At 40.8% G+C, this 25,910-nt stretch overlaps 1 protein-coding gene across 4 annotated transcripts in view; it reads left to right on the forward strand.

The window, feature by feature from the left end:
* OSBPL1A (oxysterol binding protein like 1A) overlaps positions 1-25,910 on the forward strand; it is a 231,032-nt gene that overhangs the window by 99,020 nt on the left and 106,102 nt on the right. For 2 of the 4 annotated variants that reach the window (XM_023207765.2, XM_026456023.2), the window contains exon 15: positions 10,768-10,874. The exons of 1 other annotated variant lie outside the window; for it this stretch is intronic. In XM_023207765.2, the coding sequence (XP_023063533.1) occupies positions 10,768-10,874 (107 nt within the window). Of the gene's footprint in view, positions 1-10,767; positions 10,875-19,547; positions 20,083-25,910 lie in introns of those variants that run through there. One more of the 4 variants, XM_023207767.2, reaches the window with a different exon arrangement.

Below are 25,910 nucleotides of genomic sequence, written 5' to 3' on the forward strand. Positions count from 1 at the left end.
TTGCTGTTGAGGCTGTAAAGGTTTCTCTGCTTCTGGGCTACTAGTTTTAAATTTGGATTTCATATCTAGGCATGCTACAGGCTAAGGGCTTCAGTTTCTCAGGTTTCCCACCCAGAGCTTAGGCAAGAAAGTGTCCTTCCCTGAATCTCAGAGCACAAGGGCAGTTTTCTACTCCCACTGTCACTAGGGGTCTGCCCCCTTACCAGGCCTTACCCACTTGATTTGGGAGGCCAAAGCCACATACCTTCCATTCATGTAGCTGTAAAGTCTCATCTATTTTTTTGTTGTTGTTGTGTTTTTTTGTTTGTTTGTTTTTTGGAGACGGAGTCTCGCTGTGTCGCCCAGGCTGGAGTGCAGTGGCATGATCTCGGCTCACTGCAACCTCTGCCTCCCGGGTTCAAGCGATTCTCCTGTCTCAGCCTCCTGAGTAGCTGGGACTACTAGCACACACCGCCACACCTACTAAAAAAGAAAAAAAAAAAACTTTTGTATTTTTAGTAGAGACGGGGTTTTACCATGTCACCCAGGCTGGTTTTGAACTCCTGAGCTCAGGCGGTCCACCTGCCTCGGCCTCCCAAAGTGCTGGAATTAACAGGAGTGAGCCACTGTGTCCGGGCTGGCTCATCTGTTAATCCTCTGGGTGTATGTTCTGTCTGACACCCACCTCTATGCTTGACCTTACTACCAAGTGTCACTGGTTAGGCCTGTTGCATGCATCAGCCTTGCCTTGTGTTTGTTTCTTTCTTTCTAGCATATCTGGGGATTTTATTCTTTCAAACTCTGCACTATGTTATTTTACTGATTTATTCGGTGTCTTTATGGATTGTGACTGGGGAGATGGTCCCGTCAGCCTAGTCTGCCAGGTACCACCAGTGTCCCATGCTCTTTCTAATATAAAACATGTCAATACTCTACAATTGATATTATCTAGTATAAAGCAAACACATACATCCTTTTTTTGTACATTGTCCTGTGTAGTTGATGTATAGACAGTCCCTAACTTACAATAGTTCAACTTACAATTTTTCAACTTTACAATAGCGTGAAAGTGACATTTTCAGTTTATGGTGGGTTTATTGGGATATAACAATATTGTAAGTTGGGGAGCATCTGTATTAACTTATTTGTGCCTAGTAACAGCCCTATGCAGTATATACAACTATTTCCATTTAACAGATAAGTTAACTGAGGCACAGGGAGCTTATATAACTTACTTAAGGTTGCAGAGCTTATAAAAATCAGAGTTAGCATTTGGCCCTGGGCACCCTGGCTCCAGAGTGTGTTCTTAACCAATAAACAGGTTGGCATGGTGGCTTATGCCTGTAATCCCAGCACTTTGGGAAGCTGAGGTGGCGGATCACCTGCGGTCAGGGGTTTGAGACCAGCCTGCCCAATATGGCGAAACCCCACCTCTACTAAAAAATACAAAACTTGGCCGAATGTTGTGGCGTGTGCCTGTAATTCCAGCTACTTGATCCTGAGGCAGGAGAATTGCTTAAACCCAGGAGGCGGGGGGGTTACAGTGAGCCAAGATCATGCCATTGCATTGCAGCCTGGGTGACAGAGCCAAACTCCATCTCAAAAAAAAAAAAAAAAAAAAAAAACCAGGAAAAAACAATAAACAGTCTGGAATGAATATCAAGAATTCAGTGTTGACCCCTGAACATTTGATCTAAGAACAAGAGAAGATTTGCAGATTTATAACCAGATCTACAATGTAAGGTAGAATTTGTTGAGGACAATTACATTAGCTTGGCTGTTGTAGTTCAGGCGGTGTTTAAATCTTCATTGTCTTCTATTCAGAAGTTCAAGGGTAGAGTGGGATTGATGTAGAGCAGGAGTTTGCATTCCACAACAAAAAAATCTCCCTTTTTTGCTGTTGTTTTTTTCCTTCTCTTTTCTTATCCTCGTTCTTTCAGTTCTTCATCACCAAAAATACATCATCAATTCACTCAATTTCCCAAGACCAAACTTTGGAGTCATTGTACTTCCTCTTTCTCCAAATATATTTTGTTGATTAGTTCTCCCATTCAAGTACTAACCAGGTTTGACCCTGCTTAGCTTCCAAGATTAGCTGAGATTGGGTGCGTTCAGGCTATAGATAGTCCTGTCTCTTAATATCGCTCTACTTTGTTTCTCTTCCTATGTCCTCCTACCATTATGCTAAAATAGGCCATAGCCATCTTTCCCATTGATTACCACAACTTCTTGGCTGACCACACTGCCTCCACTCTTTTTTTTTTTTTTTTTTTGAGGCAGAGTCTTGCTTTGTCACCCAGGCTAGAGTGCAACGGCCAATCTTGGCTCGCTGCAACCTCTGCCTCCAGGGTTCAAGTGATTCTCCTGCCCCAACCTCCCAAGAAGCTGGGATTACAGGTGCATGCCACCATGCCCAGCTAATTTTTGTATTTTTAGTAGATACAGTGTTTCACCATGTTGACCAGGCTGGTCTCGAACTTCTGACCTCAGGTGATCCACCTGCCTTGGCCTCCCAAAGTGCTGGGATTACAGGTATGAGCCACCGCACCCAGTCCTGCTTCCACTCTTGTATTCCTTCATTTACCTCCATGGAATATTCCACAGAGTAGTTAGATGCTTCTGAAACACAAATTGGAATTGTCACATCCTTAACAGAGGCATTCAGTGCCTTAGGGTATAATCTAAACTCTAAGTTGACTGACTTTATGACCTGTATGTCTACTCACTTCAGCTGCTTCCTCTGTTAGCTATTCCTTCCTTCCTTCCTTCTACACTCTGTGCAGCAACAGTGACCTTTTCTCATGCTTTTGGGTCTTAGCATATGTTGTTTCCAAGGTGGGAAATCACTTTTTCTAGTCTTTTACACGTAGTTTTCAGAAACTTCTCCTTAACTTCTCTAAGAGTAGGCTAAATGTTCTTACATGTTTTCGCATCACCCTGCACTTTCTCTACCATATCACTAGCCACTCTTTAATGCTTCCTGTTTCCATTTCTCTCTCTGGGCAGGCCCAGCCTCCTCAGGTGTTAGAAGGGACAGGAAGAGCAAGCAAAGGTACAGGCCACAACAGTTGCCTGTTTCAGGTGTGTTTTACAGGGCACTGGAGAGCGAGCTTCTGTCTTTGGTCCAAGCTTTCTTTCAGGCAGCAAGATTGAAGAGTCCGATAGGTGAGACAGTGTGGCTATGAGACTAAGTGATTTATTGCTCACTTTCACTTCTGCCAAAGTCTATTTTATTTTATGTATTATTTTATTTTGTTTTATGTATTATTTTATTTTAATTTTTGAGGCAGCATCTCTCTGCGTTGCCCAGGCTGGAGTGCAGTGGCATGATCTCGGCTCATTGCAACCTCTGCCTCCCAGTTCAAGCAATTCTCCTGCCTCAGCCTCCCGACTAGCTGGGATTACAGGCAAGTACCACCTCACCCGGCTAATTTTTGTGTTTTTAGTAGAGACAGGGTTTCGCCATGTTGGCCAGGTTGGTCTGGAACTCCTGACCTCAGGTGATCTGCCTGCCTTGGCCTCCCAAAGTGCTGGGATGACAGGCGTGAGCCACCATGCCCAGCCCACTTCTGCCAAAGTCTAGAAGACAGGCAAGTGTCATACCCTGAAGCTCTTTTAAGCACTCAGAGTGGATTAACTCTTAATGTGTCATCCAGTTCTGCGCCTTATTCTTTGTGGCAGAGACCTTCCCAAGACTCCTCCCTTGACCTTGGCCACAGGTGGCCCTTTCTAGATCATATGTGGCTCAACCCTTTTGTTACCATTTACTTCATTGACTCTGTTTTTCTCATAAGGCCATTACTATAAGGTGAGGAACCCATTGGACAATTCAATCAGAAGTCATACAAATCCAATTATACCCTCTGATGAAGATTTTACTCGGTTTGATTAAAATTAATCTTTCTTATTGCCTCACTTCATTCTCATTTGCAAGAGAGTGCAAAACACATTTTGTAGTTCTGCTGGCTTCTTTCCTGTTTTGTTTGACTCCCGGTCTTTGTGACTTGTACTCTTTTCTAAATTTTTAAATGTAATTATTTTTTCCGAATAAATATCCCTCTCCTCTTACTCTTCTAAAGTCTCCCTTTGATCAGTATTATTCTTTAAATAGGAATTGTTTTATTTTCCATTTTCCTTGCTAGACAGCAAGCTCTGTAAAAACAAAGACTGTCTGTCCTACTTACCCCTTTTTCTCCAGCACCTAGCTGGTGCCTCCCACACAATTGCCACTCCATAACTGGCAGATGAAAACTTCTCACCTTGTTAGAGTTCTCATTGATCATAATTCTGAAACTATCTTCCCTCAGGACTAGTATTTTTGGCACTCTATTTTAGAAGTGTTTGTTTTATTGGGTTTATATTTAGCAATAAAAAAAGTTCCTTGTTCTTTAAGATCCAACTCAAGTGCAACATCTTTTCATCAAGCTATAGATTGGTCCATAATAATAATGCTCTTCTCTAAAATTTTAATATATATATATATATTTTTTTGAGACGGAGTCTTGCTGTGTATCCCAGGCTGGAGTGCAGTGGCGCAATCTCTGCTCACTGCAACCTCTGCCTCGCAGGTCCCGGTTCAAGAAATTCTCCTGCCTCAGTCTCCTGAGTAGCTGGGATTACAGGCATGCACCACCATGCCCAGCTTTTTTTTTTTTTTTTTTTTTTTTTTTTTTTTGCATTTTTAGTAGAAACAGGGTTTCACCATGTTGGCCAGGATGGTCTTGAACTCCTGACTTTGTGATCCGCCCGCCTCGGCCTCCCAAAGTGCTGGGATTACAGACATGAGCCACCATGCCTGGCCTCTGAAATTTTAATGTTTTTTAGAAGCATGCACAACTTGCTAGTTATGTCTCACAACATCCCTGATATTATCTTTTTATTAGTCATTTAATACATGGCACTTTGAGCTATATATTTTATATCCTCCAGTGTAAAGAATGTAAATTATATAGATGTAGATATATAGATAAAATGGTCAGAGGTACTTCTTCAGTGGATGATTGTATTCAAGGTAGTCATTTTAATTTCACCAAAAAATAGATTTATATTTTTATGTCTTTCAGCATGACCTCTTTTGATATTTTTCAAGTTATAGTTTTATGGAGTAGAAGTTTTTAGAAGGTTAGTTGATTTTTATGTGCAAACATTGTTTCACTGATTTTCATTGAAGCATTTATATAATTCCAATCTGATATGAAAGTCCATTTTATTCATTTTTTGAGACGGAGTCTTGCTCTGTCACCCAGGCTGGAGTGCAGTGGCGCAATCTTGGCTCACTGCAGCCTCTGCCTCCTGGGTTCAAGTGATTCTCCTGCCTCAGCCTCCTGGGTAGCTGGGAGTACAGGCGCACACCATGACGCCCGGCTAATTTTTGTGTTTTTAGTGGACACGAGGTTTCACTATGTTAGCCAGGCTGGTCTCGAATTCCTGACCTCAGGTGATCCGCACACCTCAGCCTCCCAAAGTGCTGGGATTACAGGTATGAACCACCATGCCCGGCCTTGAAAGTCCATTTTAAAATGGACTTTGCTCATTCAGATTAGATCAGGTCTTTCATGTATAAAGTCATTATGTATTGCATTTTTTTACACCACAGAAGAGAAATCATCCCATTTTGTTGTTGTTTTCTGTATTTTCTCTGATCTTTAGCTTTGTCACTAGATTTTGTAGTTTTTGGACTATTTAGTCTCTCTCCTGTTTGTGTTTAATTATTTTAAAAAGCCACATACATATTCAAAGGCAGCACCATTACCAGAAGGGCAAGGATGGGGAAATAAAGTGCCTTCATCCAGTTTTTTTCTTTTAAATACTTGTCCCAAATGATGGAAATATTTTAGTTAAATGTTCAAAAACAGGCATATATATATTATATATATAACATATATAATATATAATAATATATATTATATATAATATATATTATATATATATTATATATATATATATTTTTTTTTTTCTTTCTTTCTTTCTTTTCTTTTCTTTTTGAGATGGAGTCTTGCTCTGTCACCCAGGCTGGAGTGCAGTGGTGCGATCTCGGCTCACTGCAAGCTCCGCCTCCTGGGTTCAGGCCATTCTCCTGCCTCAGCCTCCCCAGTAGCTGGGACTACAGGCGCCCACCACCACGCCCGGCTAATTTTTTTGTATTTTTAGCAGAGACAGGGTTTCACCGTGTTAGCCAGGATGGTCTCTATTTCCTGACCTCGTGATCTGCCTGCCTCAGCCTCCCAAAGTGCTAGGATTACAGGCGTGAGCCACTGCGCCTGGCCGCAAAATATATTTTCTTGTGCCACAAGTAAAAAACAAAATGTAGTTAAAAATTACTTATTTCTCAATCTACCCTAATCAACCAACCCATAGTAATATAAATGAAAAAGTTTTCATTGCACATTTTTAAACTAAAGAACCATAATTATTTTAAGGTAAAATATAATAACTTGAAGCTATTTGGATTCAGATTATATTTTACATTAAAAGAATTATGGTAGCAAAGGGTGGAAGGAGGTATTTTATTAGTTTTCTTATTCATTTAATAAATATTTGAGAGGTTTTATTTTGGCAAAGCTTGGTGTTTGGATGGAGATAAGGAGGTTGAGAGTTTACAGAGGGTGGCAGAGGGACAACATATGTACAGTGCCTCACGCACCTATAACAAGTGGGTGTGGCCGCTGTTGGAGTCCAGGAGCAGCTACTGTCATGTCCCATGGTGATATTTTGTTGTTGTTTTTAGAGACAGGGTCTTGCTCTGTCGCACAGGCTGAAGTGCAGTGGTGTGGTCATAGCTCATTGCAACCTTGAACTGGGCTCAAGTGATCCTCCTGCCTTGACTTCCCAAAGTGTTGGCATTACAGGCGTGAGCCACTGCACCCAGTCTCCACAGTGGTATTTAAGGAAGGCTTCCTGGGGGAGAATGGCATTTGAACTAGGCCTTGAAAGAAAATAATTTTTTTTTTTTTTTGTCGAGTAAGATAATTATTTCCAATGTTCAAGTAAGATTTCAGTATTCAGCATTCAACATCCAGTATTCAACAATATTTTGAAGACTGTTTTTAGTTAAACAAACATTTCCAGGAGAACAATCTGGCTGAAACAAATTTAGTTTATTGAGCATCTTAAATGTTAGGCTAAGGAAATATGGACTTTTTTTTTACACTAGGATAACAGTGGAGGTTATCTGTACAAGGGGTTAATTTGTTCACATAAAGAAACAAGTGTCTTCCCACTGTTTTAAAAACGTACCCAATTAAAAATTGTTCAGTGTAATCATGAAAAACGACAGATTGTGAGCTTTTTATGTCTCTGAAGTTAAGCTTTTCCAATACAATCTTCTCACAGCTTTCATGACTTTAAAAACATTTTTAGTACAAAAAATAATGTTTTTCCTGAAAATCAACAGCATCAAATTCTTATAGCAGGCCAAATAAGGCAACATACTGGCCTTTTTGCATTTATTCATGACAGTTTAGTCTCTAAATATTAACCAGCTAAAACATATTTGCAGTGATTCCCGGTTGGTCACTTTTCTAGAAGCTTAGCAATTTTAATTTTTTTAAATTGACATTATGTAAACACCATTCTATAAGAAACATGCCAGTGTGAGTTGAATGGACCCTGATGTGCTACACTGCAGTGTGGCATACGGCAAGGTTCAGCTATTCTTAAATTGTTCCACTGTGGAAGTTCACTTCAGAAATCTTGTTTTAACACTAGATTGTCAGAGAAATGAGGTAACATTTAACTCTTTTGGACAAAAGAATTCGACACTCTCTTAGTGATGGATTCTTATGAAAACCTCTTTATATATATATATATATGTACGCATACATATATTTGGAATATCATTTGAAACCTTGCAGAACCAGTATTTTCAAACATTTGTAAGTATTCCTAAGCATGTATTTGAACAATTAATGTTTCTTCATGTTAACAAGTATCTAAAGTTTATGAACTGTCTAAAACAGACAAAAACAGGATGATTAAGCTTATGATGGTGTTTAATAAAAAAACTATATCTATGAATGGTTATACTTCTATCTTCCTGTCATTTATGCCCTGAAAGTGGAAAATTACTAGATTACTCAGAAAATTTACGGAAGGCATAGGCTGTGTCTGTTTCTTCTGGTACATCTCCTCAGTACTTGGTCCACAGTTCATGTTGCGACATCTGTTCAGGCACTATTTAAGTCATATGGCACCTAGCATATGGTACTCTCTTTTGCTATTTAGCAACTAAGTGGAGAATAAATCTTTACAATGTGTATCAGAGGTTCAAAATGGAAAATAAAGTCTGTAAAGTCAAATTTGTTTCAGAATATGGTAGTTTTCAATTAGTTGGGCTTTATTAAAGAAGCTAACGAGAAAACTATTCTGTAAGATGTATTTTGTAAGATGTAAACTGTGGCAAAATATCATTTGGCCTTCATATCCGTGTGTGTGTGTGTGTGTGTGTATATATATATATATATTTTTTTTTTTTTTTTTGAGATGGCGTCTCACTCTGTCTCCCAGGCTGGAGTGCAGTGGCACCATCTCCGCTTACTGCAACCTCCACCTCCTGGGTTGAAGCGATTCTCCTGCCTCAGTCTCCCGAGTGGCTGGGATTATAGGCACCCACCACCATGCCCAGCTAATTTTTGTATTTTTAGTAGAGATAGGGTTTCACCAAGTTGGCCATACTGGTCTTGAACAGTAGTATAGAAAACTTGAACTCCTGGGCTCAAGCGATCCTCCTGCCTCAGCCTCCCAAGTAGCTGAGACTACAGGTGTACACTACCATGCCCAGCTAATTTTAAAATTTTTTGTAGAAATGAAGCCTTACTTTTTTGCTCAGGCTAGTCTTGAAATCCTGGCCTCAAGTGATCCTTTTACCTTGGCCTCTCAAAGTGCTGGAGTTACACACACAAGCCACCCTGCCTCGCCCTAGCTGTAATCTTGTGTCTTTTAACAAATCTTGTTCTGTCCCCACATTTTAGTTATTTTTTGATGAAAAGACTTCTTAAATGTTAAGATTTTTATTTGACGGAAGGGACAGATTTAACGTATCTTAATGTATAATTAACAAAATATCAGAAACCATTTCAACTAAGTACATTTCTTTTGCATTGATCTGGACATAATACTTGTTTTTAAGTGATACATATACACTTTGCACCTTCCTCTTGTCAATATTTTGTTTTTGTTTTTTATTTTTAATGAGTAAATGGGTTAAGGTTTTCTTTAGAGGACCAGGGCATATACTGATACTACCATTTCTTTATTCCCAACTTAAACATATACTCAATGGTACTGGACCTTCATAGGAACACGTTTTTGAGAGTGAAAAGAACTACTTATGCCAAACAGTGGTTCAAATAGGAAGTAGAGTTAATGCTGTTTTCAGATATGTTAACCACCATGATAACTACAGAATTATTTTTGTTTCTTTTTAGCACTTGTGTTTGAAGAAAATTACTTATCTACAAAGGAAATTTTAATGTTTTATAAGGATTGCTGTCAGTCTTTCTTGTCAGTTGTTTTTCTTAAACATTACATTGTTATTTAATTCCGATAAACTTTTTGTTTTGTCTTGGTGCTTCTTGTAGGGCAGTGCTCCCCAACATTTTTGGCACCAGGGACTGGTTTTATGGAATACAGTTTTTCCATGGACTCAGGGGTAAGGGTGGGAGTGGGGCTGGGGAGATGGTTTTGGGCTCAAACTGTTGTACCTCAGATCATCAGGCATTAGATTCTCATAAGGAGCCGGCGACCTAAATCCCTCATATACACAGTTCGCAATAGGGTTCATGCTCTCGTGAGAATCTAATGCCGCCACTGATTTGACACGAGGCAGAGCTCAGGTGGTGATGCTCACTCACCCTCTGCTCACCTCTTGCTGTGTGGCCGGGTTCCTAGCAGGACCACAGACCAGTACTGATCTGTAGCCCGGGTTTGGGGACTTCTGTTGTAGGGTATAGACCTTTCTAGGATAAGGCTTCATTCTTTCTTTTTCTGTACCAATTTATGTGCCCTAAATAAAGTGTGTGCTTAATAATGATGCCCAAGAAATATATGAGACCAGGCTCAGTGGCTCACGCCTGTAATCCCAGCACTTTGGGAGGCCGAGGTGGGAGGATCATCTGAGGTCAGGAGTTCGAGACCAGCCTGGCCAACGTTGTGAAACCCCATCTCTACTGAAAATACAAAAAAAAAAAAAAATTAGCCAGGCATGATAGTGTGTGCCTGTAGTCCCATCTACTCTGAAGGCTGAGGCAAGAAAATCTGTTGAACCCAGGAGGTAGAGTCACAATAAGCCGAGATTACTCCACTGTACTCCAGCCTGGGCCACAGAGTGAGACTCTGTCTGAAAAAAAAAAAAAATATTGGGGGGCTAGGGATTAAACCTGTAATCCCAGCACTTTGGGAGACTGAGGTGGGCGGATCATGAGGTCAGGAGTTCGAGGCCAGCCTGGCCAATATGGTGAAACCCCGTCTCTACTAAAAATACAAAATTTGCTGGGTGTGGTGGTACGTGCCTGTAGTCCCAGCTACTCGGGAGACTGAGGCAGAAGAATTGCTTGAAGCCAGGAGGCAGAGATTGTAGTGAGCCAAGATTGCACCACTGTACTCCAGCCTGGGTAACAGAGTGGACTCCGTCTCAAGGAAGAAAGAAAAAAAGAAAAGAAACATATATGTTTTGCTTAAGATAGCTGGATGGAAAGATGAGGTTAATAGATACAAGAGTATTTTTGTGGTCTTAGTTAACCTTAAGATTCCTTAAAATCCCACTCACTGTATTTATTTTTTTATTTATAGAAATGCTTCCATCATTTCTTCAGAAAGTTGAAGTTGTCTCAGAAGCTTCTAGAGAAACTTGTGTAGCTTTGAGTGATTGCCTTAATCTCTTCACTAAACAAGAAAGGGTAGGTAGTTCAGAATTGAATTTGTAAAATGATTGTTTGGATGTTGCATGTGTGGTTGTCCATGAAGTCATTGCTTTCAAATTGTTCAAAGGTAGGAAAATATTAGTATTGACAAAGGAAAGCTTCATTTGTCACCAAAATATAGAACTTATTTATTATTGATTAAGCAGGATGAAATAACTTGTGTTCATATCTTTTGAATTTGTTGATGTAGCCATATTTAATAAGTATACTTAAGATTGATCAACTCAGGATTGTTGTGACACTTCAGTAACAGAGATGTGAAAATATTCTAGAAACGGAAGGTCTTTACATTAAAAAAATACTTTTATTTAGGAAATAGAGTACTATCATACTTATCTATGTAAACTAAGCTCAATGGATTAAATATTTTTTGTGTTCTCCCCCCTCACTCTCTTACCCTTCAACAGTTTGCCATTTGCTTTTCTAAATATGAGTAAGGGCTGAGCATGGTGGATCATGCCTGTAATTCCAGCATTTTGGGAGGCTGAGGCGGGCAGATCACCTGAAGTCAGGAGTTCGAGACCAGCCTGTCCAACATGATGAAACCCCATCTCCAACAAAAAATACAAAAATTAGGCCAGGCTTGGTGGCTCACACCTGTAATCCCAGCACTTTGGGAGGCTGAGGCAAGCAATCACTTGAGGTCAGGAGTTCGAGACCAGCCTGGACAACATGATGAAACCCCATCTCTACTAAAAATACAAAAATTAGCCAGGCGTGGTGACGCACACCTGTAATCCAGCTACTTGGGAGGCTGAGGCACGAGAATCGGTTGAGCCTGGGAGGTGGAGGTTGCAGTAAGCTGAGATTGCACCAGTGCACTCCAGCCTGGGTGATGGAGTAGACTCTGTCTCAAAAAAAAATTAGCCAGAGAATCACTTGAACCCAGGAGGTGGAGGCTGCAGTGAGCCGAGATCGCGCTACTGTACTCCAGCCTGGGTCACAGAGTGAGACCCTATTTCAAAAAAAGAAAGAAAAGAAAACCAAATATGAGTAAGAGTGGTATGTTGTATGCTGAGCTATTAGTGATTCTTTTGCAAAGGATTGAAAAGTTACAAAGGTGTGTTTTAGTTGCCAGAGTTAGGATTTTTCTTGTTTTGCTGTTTTTCCCCTCATTTTTATGATTTCAATGTAAGTCAAGTGTCAATAGGCTTTCTTTTCCATTTTGTTAATTTATATATATATGTCTAATCTTCAGTATTTTAGATTAAGATACCAAATTTCTTATTGTTTTAGTTTACTTGTACCTTTTGGTTAGAGATTAGGTTTCAGCAAAAAGAGAGATGAAATTGCTTTTATATATTTTCCTCTAATACGTAAAGATCTAACATTTTATTTCCTCGTGATTAGAAAGGGATCCTTATGAATTCATATACAATTTCACAGAGTCTCACTGTGTTGCTCAGGCTGGAGTGCAGTGGCACAGTCATGGCTCACTGCAGCCTCTGCCTCCTGGGCTCAAGTGATCCTCCCACCTCAGCCTCACACGTAGCTGGGACTGCTGGCCTGCACCATGACGCCTAGCTAATTTTTGCTTTTTTTTTTTTTTTTTTTTTTTTTTAAGACATCGGCCTTTCTATGTTGCCCAGGTTGGTCTTGAACTCCTGGATGCAAGCCATCTGCCCGACTCGGCCTCTCAAAGTGCTAAGATTATAGGCATGAGCCACTATGGCAAGCATATACGAATTGTTAAATGCTGTGTTTGCTATATGTAGCACCAATTCCACATATTAATTTATTTAGAAAATAAGACAAATGTGGAAAAAATAATCGTTTAAAACAAACTTACCAAAAGTCTTTTAATAGAATTATATTAATGATCACAGGAAAACATAATTGTTCATTAAACATTTCAAATGGTTGATTTTTTTAATACTGTTTGAAAGCATCCCTCCTCAGCACTTTTATTTTTGGTGGTTTGCAAATTTCATGTGCAAGTTTATTTAAATAACAGATGATTTAGTGTTCTAAATAAATCTGACCAGGATGGTTGCATTCAGAATATCTTTGAAATTAATAAAATATGATATCATAGGATTCATGACATATTTAGTACATTGTAAAACCACATTTCACTCACGTCTCTTATGTGGTACGTAATGGATGTATCGATAGCTTTTTTGTTCTAGAGATGTATGGTTTTAAGGCTGACTATTAGACTGGAAGTAACTTGTTATGTTGGTGCATGTTTAATTTCTGAAGCAATCAACCTATTCTGTTTTTTAAACTATCTGCTTAAAAAATAGCCTAATTCTTTCTCTCTGTGAAAATCTAGATGTGCAAGAGTGTTAGCCTAAAGTTTGGGCTAATTGACCTCTTTTAGCCTCTTAAATTTATCATGAGGATTAAATAAGATAATGTAAGCAAAATACTTAGCATAGTACCAGACACAAAGTAAGCCCTGAATAAAAGTTAACAGTTATCTGAAGATCTTAACTAATTAACATTTGTAGCCTCTCTTTTCTGATAGTATCTTGGAGCTTTTATGTGTGTAGCACTGGATTTACCTTGTTTTGGGAGGAAGTAGCATTGTCTAAAGAACTTTTATTTGACCACTATCATTGGAATGATCATGTTGTGTTTCCATCCTTGTTATTTAAATGACACAGCTACTTCACTTCTCTGAACCTTGTGTTCATCTTTTAAATAAGGGAAACCATGTAGCAAGCTTTGAGAAGCACTGGTCTGAAAGTCTGATGGACCCATTTTAAATCTCAGTCTTTCTCTAACTTTTCTCCAACTGTGGGACAAGTTTCTGTAAAATGAAAATAAACACCTCAGAGTTGGGTGTGAGCATCAACTCTATGTAGATGAATGATACATACATAGAGTATGTTAGCGTAGTGCGTGGAAAACAGTATTCTGTTTAGTAACTAGCATTTAATGTTTCAAACTTTTGGAATATATTTAAGATATCTTCTGAGTAATTATATGAAATGTCAACTCCATGAAACACTTACAATCCATGGATTTCCTTCTGAACAATAAGATAAACAGTGAGAAGGCACTGCAAAATATTTGAAAGGTAAGTGGCATTTCTAAAGTTAGTCTTTCAAATGCATAAGGATTACAACATAGGAATTTAACAGCGTAATCGAGGTCAGAGTGGTGTAATTATGTGCTGTAATACCTTATTTATCTGGCATTATAAATTACATTTCTCTTATCTGGAAATTTTATTAAAAGAGCAGACATAAGCTTTGAAGACCTACAGCCCTGGCTCTAATTCCTGGCTCTGCTATTTACTCTCTTTGACTCAGTTTTAACATACAATCTCCTATTTAAGATGGTAACCAACCAAAGGGATTGTTTTGAAGAGTAAATGCAATCATATTGGTAAAACACCTCTGTAGGGACTGGCACAAAACAGGGATCTGGTAGATGTAAGTGACCCCAGCCCCCACAGCAGCAACACTGTTTTTATTCTAGTCTTTTTTGAAGGCTGTTATTCTAAATGTTCCACATTTACTTCTTAATCTAAAATTTTACAACTTAATTTTATGTTTCTTTCTTTCTTTTTTTTTTTTTTTTACAAGCCTTTGTCAGGCCATAATTTTATGTTTTCTAGGTGTCTGGAGATTGGCCTTTTGTGCATCAGTAATTACTCTATACCTTAATACAGAGCTGTCCTCAGGGGAAAATGTTTATACGAGTCTGTGTTTTTCTACTAAATGGCCCGGTCCTGCCAATGCTTTTTGAGCTCTTGTTTGCTCTTTATAGCTTTTTAAAAATTACCTCTCTTGATTTTTCAAATTAACTGTGTACCTGCCTCTAGCAGTGGAATACTGATGCGTTCTGATGTACTCTTTCTAATCTCCCATTTATTAAAAAGAAAACCAGATAACCAAACTCCGTAAAATTATGTCCAGAGTAAACTGGCTCTCTGTGAGAATCTTGGGGGGTTACAGTGTGTGCAGGCCTTCGTGCCTTCTATTTCTGTGGTACGTGGGGGTTTTTGGCTTATTTGAGGATGTACTGATATGACCTACATAATCGAGGTGTTCATAGGAGCTGTAAATAAATGAGGCATTATTGTAGGAAGATTTTATTGGTAAGTAAAACTGCTATGGCCTAGTGGCTCATGCCTGTAATCCCAGCACTTTGGGAGGCTGGGGGGCGGGGGGGTGGATCACCTGAGGTCAGGAGTTCAAGACCAGCCTGGCTAACATGGTGAAACCCCATTTCTACTAAAAATACAAAGAATGAGCTGGGTGTGGTGGTATGCGCCTGTAATCCCAGCTACTCGGGAGGCTGAGGCAGGAGAATCTGTTGAACCTGGGAGGCGGAGGTTGCAGTGAGCCGAGATTGGGCCATTGCACTCCAGCTTGGGCAACAAGAGCGAAACTCTGTCTCAACAAAACAAAAAAACAAACCAAAAAACTGCTTATGCTGTTGAGAAAATGGCAATATATAAAATACTTTGTAAAGTTGGTGGTTGATCTACTGAAGAAAAACCTAGATACTCTTTTTAGGGTGGTTTTCTTGGAAACAGTATAACAGAATGTGAGTGCTTGGTCTTTCTTAGCCTGGTCTGAGAGTTCCATTCAAAATGCCAGAAACTGGTTTCTGGAATTACATTTGTTTCTGTAGTTTTCCTTGCCAGAGGATGCCCTCCTCATTTTGTGTACTATCGAGCTTCCTTGATGTTAGTCATACCAATTTTTCCAAGGTAAGAACTGCCCATTTAAAGTTAGTAAAAGCTCACTTATCAAGTGTTTTATACATATTTCATGTTAAATCTCCTGACTGCTGAAGAGCTGTGACCCAACTGTATGCCTAGAATGAGAGTGGTGCCGGCCAGGCACGGTGGCTCATACCTGTAATCCCAGCACTTTGGGAGGCTGAGGCAGGTGGATCACCCGAGGTTAGGAGTTCGAGACCAATCTGACCAACATGGTGAAACCTTGTCTCTACTGAAAATGCAAAAAATTAGCCGGGCGTGGTGGCAGGCACCTGTAATCCCAGCTACTTGGGAGGCTGATTGAGGAGAATCACTCGAACCCAGGAGGCAGAGATTGCAGTGAGCCGAGATGACACCGTTGCCCTCCAGCCTGGGCAACAGAGCGAGACTCCATCTCAAGAGAAAAAAAAAAAGAGAGTGGGATTAATTTTGTGGTATAATGGAAAGATTCAGACCCTACATTGGAACTGTCTGAAGGGTTGGAATTCTGTACTGCTTCTTTGGACCGGACACTGCTATCTTTGAAGAGAAATCATGTGTTCATATGGACTTACAGCTCTACAAAGTCATGATCTCTTCCATTCATTTCATTTCCTGTGCTGTCGGGCAGTCCTGTAGTCATTTTGTGACCCTGATATCTTTTGTTTCCTAATGTTCTTAACAGCTCTTTTGGGCCTACACCCCTCTCTGGCCCTCTGTCTCTGTAGTCCTCTCAGATCTCTTTCCACTCTGAGCAGAATTCCTTTGTTAAACATGAGGAAGTCACTGTAGATCGCTCCACTCCCTACCACTCTTCCCTCCAGTTTTTATCTGCATCTGCTCTTACCCTTTCTTCTTGCCTTTTGCTGGAGGCATCTGTCTCCTTACATTCTGCTTCTCTGGGGACCTTGCTTCAAAAAATAGCTCCTCTCTTTGGAATTCTCTACCCCCTTATTTATAGCTTTTGTCTATCTCCCTGTATCCTTTTCCAATTCCAATTTTGAAAATGTGATACTTTCTGTTTCTACTTCTTAATTTTCAGCAAGTCCACCGAAACTGTTCTTGCCAGTATTTCCTTACTGTTAAACCAGAGGACATTTAAAAATTGTCTTGCTTGTCCTCTGAAGGGCCTGGCATGTGACTACTTCCTGTTTTTTGGAATTCCGCTGTGGCTTCCACAGTGCCACCTCTTTTGGCTTCTCCTTCCTCAGTAGCAGCTCCCTCTCAGTCACCTTTTTTTTTTTCTTTTGAGATGGAGTCTTACTCTATTGCCCAGGCTGGAGTACAGTGGCGCCATCTTGGCTCACTACAACTTCAGCCTCCCGGGTTCAAGCGATTCTCCTGCCTCAGCCTCCTGAGTAGCTGGGATTCTAGGTGCATGCCACCATACCCAGCTAATTTTTTGTATTTTAGTAGAGATGGGGTTTCACCATGTTAACCACGCTGGTCTCAAACACCTGACCCGAAGTGATACACCCGCTTCGGCCTCCCAAAGTGCTATGATTACAGGCATGAGCCACCACACCTGGCCTCAGTCACCTTCCAAAGCATTTTTCATCTGCCTATGTATTAAATGTTAGTTAGGTTTCTGTGAGTGACTTTCTTACTCTTCACATTCTCCCTGGATGATCTCACCTACTCCTTTAACTAGAATTTCCTGAGGACTCAGAAGTCTCTACTTCAGACTTCTCCTGAGTTGTGATCTAGTATATCCAGCTGCCTTTTGAACATTTACATATGCTTACATCAGAAGCATTTCAAAACCAATGTGTCTTAAACTGAGTTATTCATTCAACTCATACACTTGCGCCACCCATTCAGTAATTCAGGCCAGGATCATGGGAACTGGCTTCGGTTCATCCTACTCCTTCCTCCCTATCTTGATTCAAGTTCTGTCAATTTTTTTTTTTTTTTTTAAATAAGGAGTCTTGTTCTATTGCCCAGGCTAGAGTGCAGTGGCACAATCTTGGCTCACTGCAACCTCTGCCTTCTGGGTTTCAGCAATTCTCCTGCCTCAGCCCCCCGAGTAGCTGGGATTACAGGCACACACCACCACACCCAGCTAATTTTTGTATTTTAGTAGAGACAGGGTTTCACCATGTTGGCCAGGCTGGTCTAGAACTCCGGACCTCAAGCGATCTGCCTGTCTCAGCCTCTCAATGTGCTGGGATTATAGGTGTGAACCACCGCACCCGGCCCAATGTGATCTTTTTATGTCTCGGTTGCCTGTCTCCCTTTGCTCTGTCTTCCCCGACTCCAGGATACTGTTCCCCATTGCTGTTCTGTGAGATAAATTCTCAAGGTTGCTCTGTTGCATGACTGTAACCATTTCCTCATCCAGGTTCCACCCTTCAAAACTAGGTGAGGTGTCCCTGCTGCTCCATGAGTTTCTGGCTGTCATAGCATTTATCACATTGTATCATTATATATTCACAAACTGGAGCTCCCTAAGGAAGCAACTGTATCTTAGTTATTTTTGTAGCGTGGTACTTGGCATGTGGTAGATGGTGAATAAATACTCGAATGAATGAATAATGAATGTACAAAGGAAAAGATTCAGGCTTTGGGATCAGACCAATCTGGATCTAAACTCTGTTACCTCGACCTTGAGCAAATGAATATATGTTTAGGAATTCTGTTTCCACATCTGAAATTGAGCGCATATATGTGTTATTTTATGTGAGGTGCTTCAGTACAGTACCCGACACATTTAGGGCCCATGTAGATTGCCTTTTAAAACAAGAAGGTAATGAGTTGTTCATTGTTTTGCTACCTAGCACTACTTTTATAAACTGAGTCTATTCTCTAATTTTCAGGGCCTAGGGAGAGATTCTGTAGCAGGAACTCCTCTTTCCATATGTGATTTTTCCAAATACAGTAACTTATTATTTCGAGTGAGAAAAGAAAAAGAAATAAACTGTCTTTTTAAAGATGCCATGAGGCTGGGCGTGGTGGCTCACGCCTGTTATCCCAGCACTTTGGGAGGCCCGGGCAGGTGGATCACTTGATGCCAGGAGTTGGAGACCAGCATGACCAGCATAGCAAACCCCCCGTCTCTACTAAAAATACAAAAAATTAGCTGGGCGTGGTGGCGCAGGCCTGTAATCCCAGCTACTCAGGAAGCTGAGGCATGAGAATCACTTGAACCCAGGAGGTGGAGGTTGCAGTGAGCTGAGATAGTGCCACTGCACTCCAGCCTGGGCGACAGAGCAAGACTCTGTCCCCTAAATAAATAAATAAATAAATAAATAAATAACAAATGAAAACAAAGATGCCATGAAACCTCACTGACATTCATTCCTAATTTTCCCAGCATGGCCTGGAATGGTCTTTAACACATTCTAGGTCTGTAGTGCAATTACAGCTACCACCGATTACAATGGGACTTAAAGTACCTAGGATCTTGTGCAAGAAATATTTAATTTTGTTCATTTTTACTCTGAACTCACTAAAGTATAAGGACAGATTTATATACTTTAGTAACGTGAAAGGTTTGAAACATGTTGAAACAAAAAGATTTTTTTCCCTCCATCAGAGTGTTACAGTTAACCATAAATTTCATTAACCCGAACATCCCACTTAAGTGTGGTATTTGGGTGGTGGGGTTTCCTGTCCTCTGAACCTTTGCCCTTCAAGCCTGGCTGGAATAATTTTACCTAAGTAGATTTCACAGTAGTAGGATTGATACCGTTGTTTTCCTTGTTGCTCAGTGTCCCAACTAGGGTATAAACAATAAATATGTGAAGACTGCCTTTCAGTCTTGGTTTTGGAACGGTAAACGCGAACGCATCAGCATAAGCCTGAGTAAGTGACAGGCAGGACTGGAGAGAAGATTCCTTTGCTTTCCAGTTTCCCGAGGGGCGGGCTGGCAAAAAAAAAAAAAAAAAAAAAAGAAAAGAAAAAAAAAGTTGCCAGGGCCGGTGTCTCCAGGAGAGGGCCGAGCGCACAGCCGCTCTAGGACCTCGCAGGCGCCTCGGCGCGGCGCTCACGCAGAGCCCAAGGAGCAGTCCCCGACCTCTCCTCGGAGGGCCGTGCAGGCTTCCCCGGCCGTCCCTACCTGCGCCTCCGCCCGCCAGCGGCACTGGGGAAGGGGAGGAGCGGCCCGGACACGGCCGCAGCGCGCAGAGAGCCGCCCGCCGCAGGCCTTGCCGCCGCCGCCCGCCCGCGCACTCCCCGCGAGCCCCGGAGGGCGGGTCTGCGGCCGAGCCAGCGGCGGCCGAGGGGTAGCTCGGACCTCCGCAGCCCGGGCGGGCGCGGCGCGGGAGTCCTGGGCCGCTGGCGGGCAACGCCTCTGCGCGACTTCGCTGGAGAAGGCGGGCGCTGCTGCCCGGCCGGAGCCAGGGGCGGGCTGCGAGAAGGTGACTTAGGGAGACCTTGCGGGCCGCCCTGGGTCGCGCCTCCCGGATCGGCTCGGCTCGGCTCGACTGGAGGGGAGGAGGAGGAGCAGGCCGGGCGCATTCGTGCTGGAGCTTGCGAGGAGCGCAGGGTGGAGCGTGCCAGCCGGGGTCCTCGGATCTGGCCCAGGTAGGTGGGTGTATTTGCAGCTCGGTGGCTTTGCGGGGCAGCCTAGGGCCACGGAGGACGCCGGGGGAGGGAGCGGGGAGGGCGGCCAGACTTGATCCAGGGATGTGAGTAGATCCAAGAATAGTTGGACGTGTGTGTGCAGAGTGGGGTGCAGCCGCGGGCGCGTGGGGAGGGGTGCCCCAGCCGGGAGACCCTGTTCTTCCCAGTGCGGGTCTCCCTGCCGTGGGCATCCTGCAGGAAGAGCCCCTGGGCAAAAGCCCGTGGACTGATGTGTTTTTCAGCCGAATATTGGTATTAGGTCAAGAAGGGCTGGAGTGGGAGGAGTAAGACAGTGAAAGACATTATTGTCCTAAATAACCTTCCAAGTTGGTGATTTTTCGCATGGCTCTGCTCGGGCTGACATTGAGATGAACTTACCATCCGCTGCTCAGAGGCCGCTGAAATTCCAAGAATACGAGAAGTGCATGAGCGGATTAAGGAGAGAAAGGGAAATTCTATTTGTGTTGGGGAATGGGGAGGTGGCTTTTAACTTTAATGTTTTGATTAAGGATTTTTGATTACTCATAGGCTTTCTTTGTAGCCTAAACCCGTGGGGAATCACGTTTCCTAGCGTTCAGAGCATGTGGCTAGTTGTTTTGTGCTTTCTGGGTTTGGAGAGAGGGTAAGGAGAGGAAGATGCCAGGGAAGAGCTTAGTACAGCTTTTCTGAGTTATTAAGGGTATTAAAAGTTTCTTCATTTTAATTAGATTCAAAGACTGAATTAAGGCATTGCTTAGCAGGAATCGTTTTTGAGGGAGAAAAATGCTTGAAATGTGTGTTGGTGGAATAATGTGTAGGCTGGAATACGGGGCGAGGTGGGGGGTGTCTAAATGTAAACTTTCTTTCCATTTTGAGGACACACCGAAGTTAATCTCCCCTCCAAGTCAAATTTGATTTTTAGCCCCTAAGCTGATGTCTTTGGCAAGGTAACTCAATTTCTGTTTAGTGGATATTTAATCTGAGCGTAAGACCAGGGAGCTATTTCAGCCTCTGTCCCAGTGCTACTTTTGCCAGACTGGAGTTTTAAAGGAACTTGGATCAGCCTGAATATAGTTTCTGGACTCCAGTCTCCCCTCTTTAGAAACCTTTGAAAGGTTAAATTTAGAAGATTGTATTGACAGTGAAAGTGACTCATATAATTTCTTTGCCCCCAGTTGTGAGCCCTGCTTAATGCAGGGGAAGTAAAAAAGCCTGTTAGATGTTCCATATTAAAGCAAAGGTCTTACTAATATTCAAGGTAGTTTATAAATAGTATGAGCATGTTTAAATATTGTGCATAACTGAGAAAATATTTATGCAACATCATAATCTAAGCTCCATGTACAGTTTTTGACATTTATCATTTACATTCTTTATAAAAAGGTTAGCTAAACTTACTACTTCTGGCACTCAAATACATGACTGTTTATTAGCTTTCTGAGGATTATAAGAAATATTTTAATTCCTTTAAAAAATAGAAATTTAGAATTGTTATTCAGTCCACATTATTCAACATATATTCCTAAAATTTTCAGTTTATTTTATATATAGTCCAGAGATAACAGCTGTAAATTAATTTTGGAAGCAGCTAGGACATAAGTTATAAATAAAATGAAGTTTATGTAAACTGAAGCTGGATTTCATTGTGATAACTTTTGGGGAATTTCTGAACCAAATGCATAAGGTTTTAATTAGCATGGTTGTGTGTGTGTGTGTGTGTGTGTGTGTGTCTTAGGCTTGTTATGCTTGATGTGACTCAGGATCTATCCTGATAAGTTTTTGTATCTCACAATGGTACCAAGACTGTAATCTGCATGTGACTGTATTTGTCTTATTCTGTACCATATTCCTAATATAGAATGCAGTGCCTGGCTTGTATGCTGATTAATTTTGCATAAGTTATATAGGCAGACATAATTTTCCTTTCATTTTAACTTCAGAGTCTTAAGGGTGTAACCCCTATACGTTTTTATAATGGTCCATTGAGGATTTGATGTCTGTTACTTTCTGTGACTTTTTTTTGAGTCATTTGATAAATATTTATAGATTGTTTACCTTATAAGAGACGGCTAGACCAGTCTGTCTTCGTAAAACTAGATGACTAAAATCTGTTTAGTCATCTGACTTATACGGGCATCAGGTGATGAAATAAATTCTTACAGAAGGTGCAACATACCCAGAAACAATAGAAGAGGGTAAATTTTAGCAAATCATTCATTAAGACTGGAATGAGGGGAAAGAATAAAGTCCAGTCTAAAAGGTAGAAGCAGGGTCCTTTTGAAGGACTTTGTAAGGTGCTTATAGAGTTCGAAACTTATCTTGGGCAGTTAGTCACTGAAAGATTTTAATCAGATTTAATGAGATTTGCTCCTTATGAGAAGGATTAGAGGGGATCACAGGCCTGCAAACAGGACGACCAGGTGCAGGAACTCAGGAGAGATAATCAGGGACTGAACCAAGTTAGTGACTGTGGAGAAGGAAGGGGGGATGCAGAGCAGGAATGCTTCAGAAACAACATGAATAGGAGCTGGTACTGCAGGGAATGTGGGGAATGAAGGTGGAACCGTAGGTGACACCCAGGTTTATGGCACTAAGTCACACTGTATAGAAGGTGATTAAGGTAGGGAATTGAGGGAATGTGGAAAGATGAGTTGCCTTTTGGACATGCTAATATTCAGGTAAGGTTGTCCTTAGGTGTCTGATAAAAAGTTGGGAATCATTAACATTGGGAGTCACCTAAGTAAACATGGTCATTGAGGTCAAAGGAATGAATAATATCACTTAGGAGAAGGCACTTGAACAAGTTTGAAATCAAAAGATTGAATACTGATACTTAAAAGACAAGTGAAAGAAAGAGAGCCAGTGGAGATGACTGAGAAAAGGTGGCCAGAGAGGGAGGAGGAACTGTAGAACAGGGGAGGTCAAGGGAGACGAGCCACCCAGAGAACAGGTAAGAACTGAAGCATGTCCATTGTATTTGGTAGCCAGGTGGTCGTTGGAATCTTTTTTTTTTTATTCTAAAAAAACCAAGACCAAAAAAAAAAAGGGATACATGTGCAGAACGTGCAGATTTGTTATATAGGTGTATGTGTGACTTGGTGGCTGGTCATTGAAATCTTTGATGACAGAAGTTTTAGAAGCTTCATATAGGGCCAGGTGCGGTGGCTCACACGTAATCCCAGCACTTTGGGCGGCTGAAGCAGGTGGATCCCCTGAGCACAGGAAGTTGAGACCAGCCTCTGCAGCATAGTGAAACCCCGTCTCTCCCAAAAAAATATAAAATATTAGCTGGGTATGGTGGTGTGCACCTGTGGTCCCGGCTACTTGGGAGGCTGAGGTAGGAGGATCACTTGGACCTGGGAAGGGGAGGTTGCAGTGAGCTGAGATTGCACCACTGCATTCCAACCTGGGTGACGGAGTGAGACCCTGTCTTAAAAATAAAAAATAAACAAAAAAACAAAGGAAGCTTGACATAAGGAGCCAGATTGCAGCATGCAAAGGAGTAAATGTGAGGGAGGTAAGGAAACAAATAATGAAGATAGACTTTGTAGACGTTCATAATCTGTGGATGATTGTAATTTTATTTCTTTTTTTCAGTTCTTATACCTTTCATTTCTTTTTGTAATTCTTAATTTATTGGCTAGGGCCTTCAGGGCAATGTTGCATAGAAGCTGAGATGGTAGGAATTCATATTCATCCTTGATTAAAAAAAAACCAAAAAGGCATACCTCTAACTTCTAATGATTCACTGTTAAGAATGGTATTTAACAAATACCATTTACCAGATTTAAAGAGTTTCCTTTCATATATTGTTGAAAATTTTTTTTTTTAATCATTAAAGGATGTTGAGTTTTATCAGATGTTCTTTGGTGTCTATTAAAAGGGTGGTATGGTTTTTTAAATTTGCTAAGCTGGTAAATGATATATTTGGACTTTTTCCAGTGCCAAGCCAGCCATCCTTGTATACTTGGAATAAACCTAATTTGGTTATGATGTATTTAACATTCTTCTCAATTTGGTTTCCTCTGGATTTTAGTAGCTATTTTAGTATGTATGTTTATAAGTAAGATTGACCTGTAATTTTCTTTTTTTGTTCTGTCCTCATCAAGGTTTAATATATACTGACATCATAAAGTGAATTTAGGAGTATTCCCTCTTTTGCTGTTTTGTATAAAATTGAAATGATCTATTCCTTGAAGATTTAGAAATTTCTTATAAAACCACCTTATCTTTGTAAAGTTTTTTTTTTTAAACTACTAACTACATATATTTAATGTTTCTAGGATTATTTAGTTTACTGTTTCTTTTTGGGTCAGTTTTGACAAGCTATGTATTTTTAGGAATTCTTTACTTTTAAGTTTTGAAATGTATTATAAAGATATTCATAGTTTTCTTTCTTTTTTTTTTTTTTTTAACTTAGGTTGGGTCTGTAATATGTATCTTTCTTAAACTTTTTCCATTTTCTTTTTTCTAATACTGACTTGGATGTCACCAAAGAAATTTCTTTTCAAATGAATCTCAGCCCCTCCCTATAAGTCTCATTAAAGCTTTTTTTGATTACTTTTCAGTGAATGGTCTTCAGTTTCTTATCTATTGCATCTTTTTTATAATTAAATTTTACAATTATCTATGTTAGTGTAAGTTTTATTTTTTTCTTTAGAACGATTTATTATCCTTTGTCTTTTGAATGTGGATAATTCAAAACTTTTCCTTTCTGGATTTCTAGTTGTATATTTTGTAGTTCTAGTAATTTGTAATTTCATGAATGTATCACTGTTAGCTTTAGCCGTTGGTTTATTTTTTAGACTCTAATAATGTATTTTTGTAGCCTCCATCTTTACCGCCTGAAGAGCGCTTATGAATGGAGTCTAGGTAGTATACCCCTAACATTTAAAACACCTAAAATGTACAGAAGGTTTGGATGGCTTCCAAGTTTTTTCTGTGAACCGCCTCGTCCTGTTTCCACTGCTTGGCATTTCTGTTTCTTTTCCTCACCTACTGCTCACCTTCTTCCTCTTTTTCCCTCATACTTTCTTTTCTATTCTTGAGTGGTAGAGGAATGACCCTCCTTCCCTTGTTTCCTTTTCCACCCTTTTCCTTTCTCCCTTGTTTTCTCTCTCCTACACTTTGAGGATTTTTCCACCGTCTGCTCAACATATTCATTTCCCCCTTTCCTTCTTCTCAGAACCTTGACCCCAACACCAAAGAGGAATAAGCCAGGATAACCTGTGTCTGATTTTCTTTAGATGCTCAAAGGTTCACCGTTGTTTACCTCATGATCTATGTTCTTCTTGATACAGACCAGCTGAAGACAGCCAGGGAGAGTGCGGGGAAGAAGGCATAAATGATAGAACTCAAACCTGCTATTATATAGGGTCCCCAGCCTCAGGTTTCACTAACAGGGACCCTTTTCTTGCTCTTTGACTCTGGGCAACTTACTCCAAGGCTCATGTTCTTTTGTGTAACACGGAGTCGTTAACACAGTCCCTTTCTTTCTACATCACAGGTTGCTGTGACATTCAGATGCAATAAGGGGAAACCCGTCAGTTTCCATGTTTCATTCTGACGAAAGTATCTTAAAAGGAACTTGTGCACAAGTTAGGGAGAGAAAGGGAGCAAAACTGGTTTGTGGTATGGTGTGTTGGATGAGAGAAACCCCGATGGGAAGCAGTCGGTGGTGATGGGAATAACAAGAAGATCAGTGGTTGTGCTCAGTGGTGGAGAGAGATGCAGGGGAGTGGTTGAGCTCGGTGGAGAGAGATGCAGGGGAGTGGTTGAGCTCGGTGGAGAGAGATGCAGGGGAGTGGTTG

The sequence above is a fragment of the Piliocolobus tephrosceles genome, chromosome 18, assembly GCF_002776525.5.
Source record: "Piliocolobus tephrosceles isolate RC106 chromosome 18, ASM277652v3, whole genome shotgun sequence".
Classification (NCBI taxonomy): domain Eukaryota; kingdom Metazoa; phylum Chordata; class Mammalia; order Primates; family Cercopithecidae; genus Piliocolobus; species Piliocolobus tephrosceles.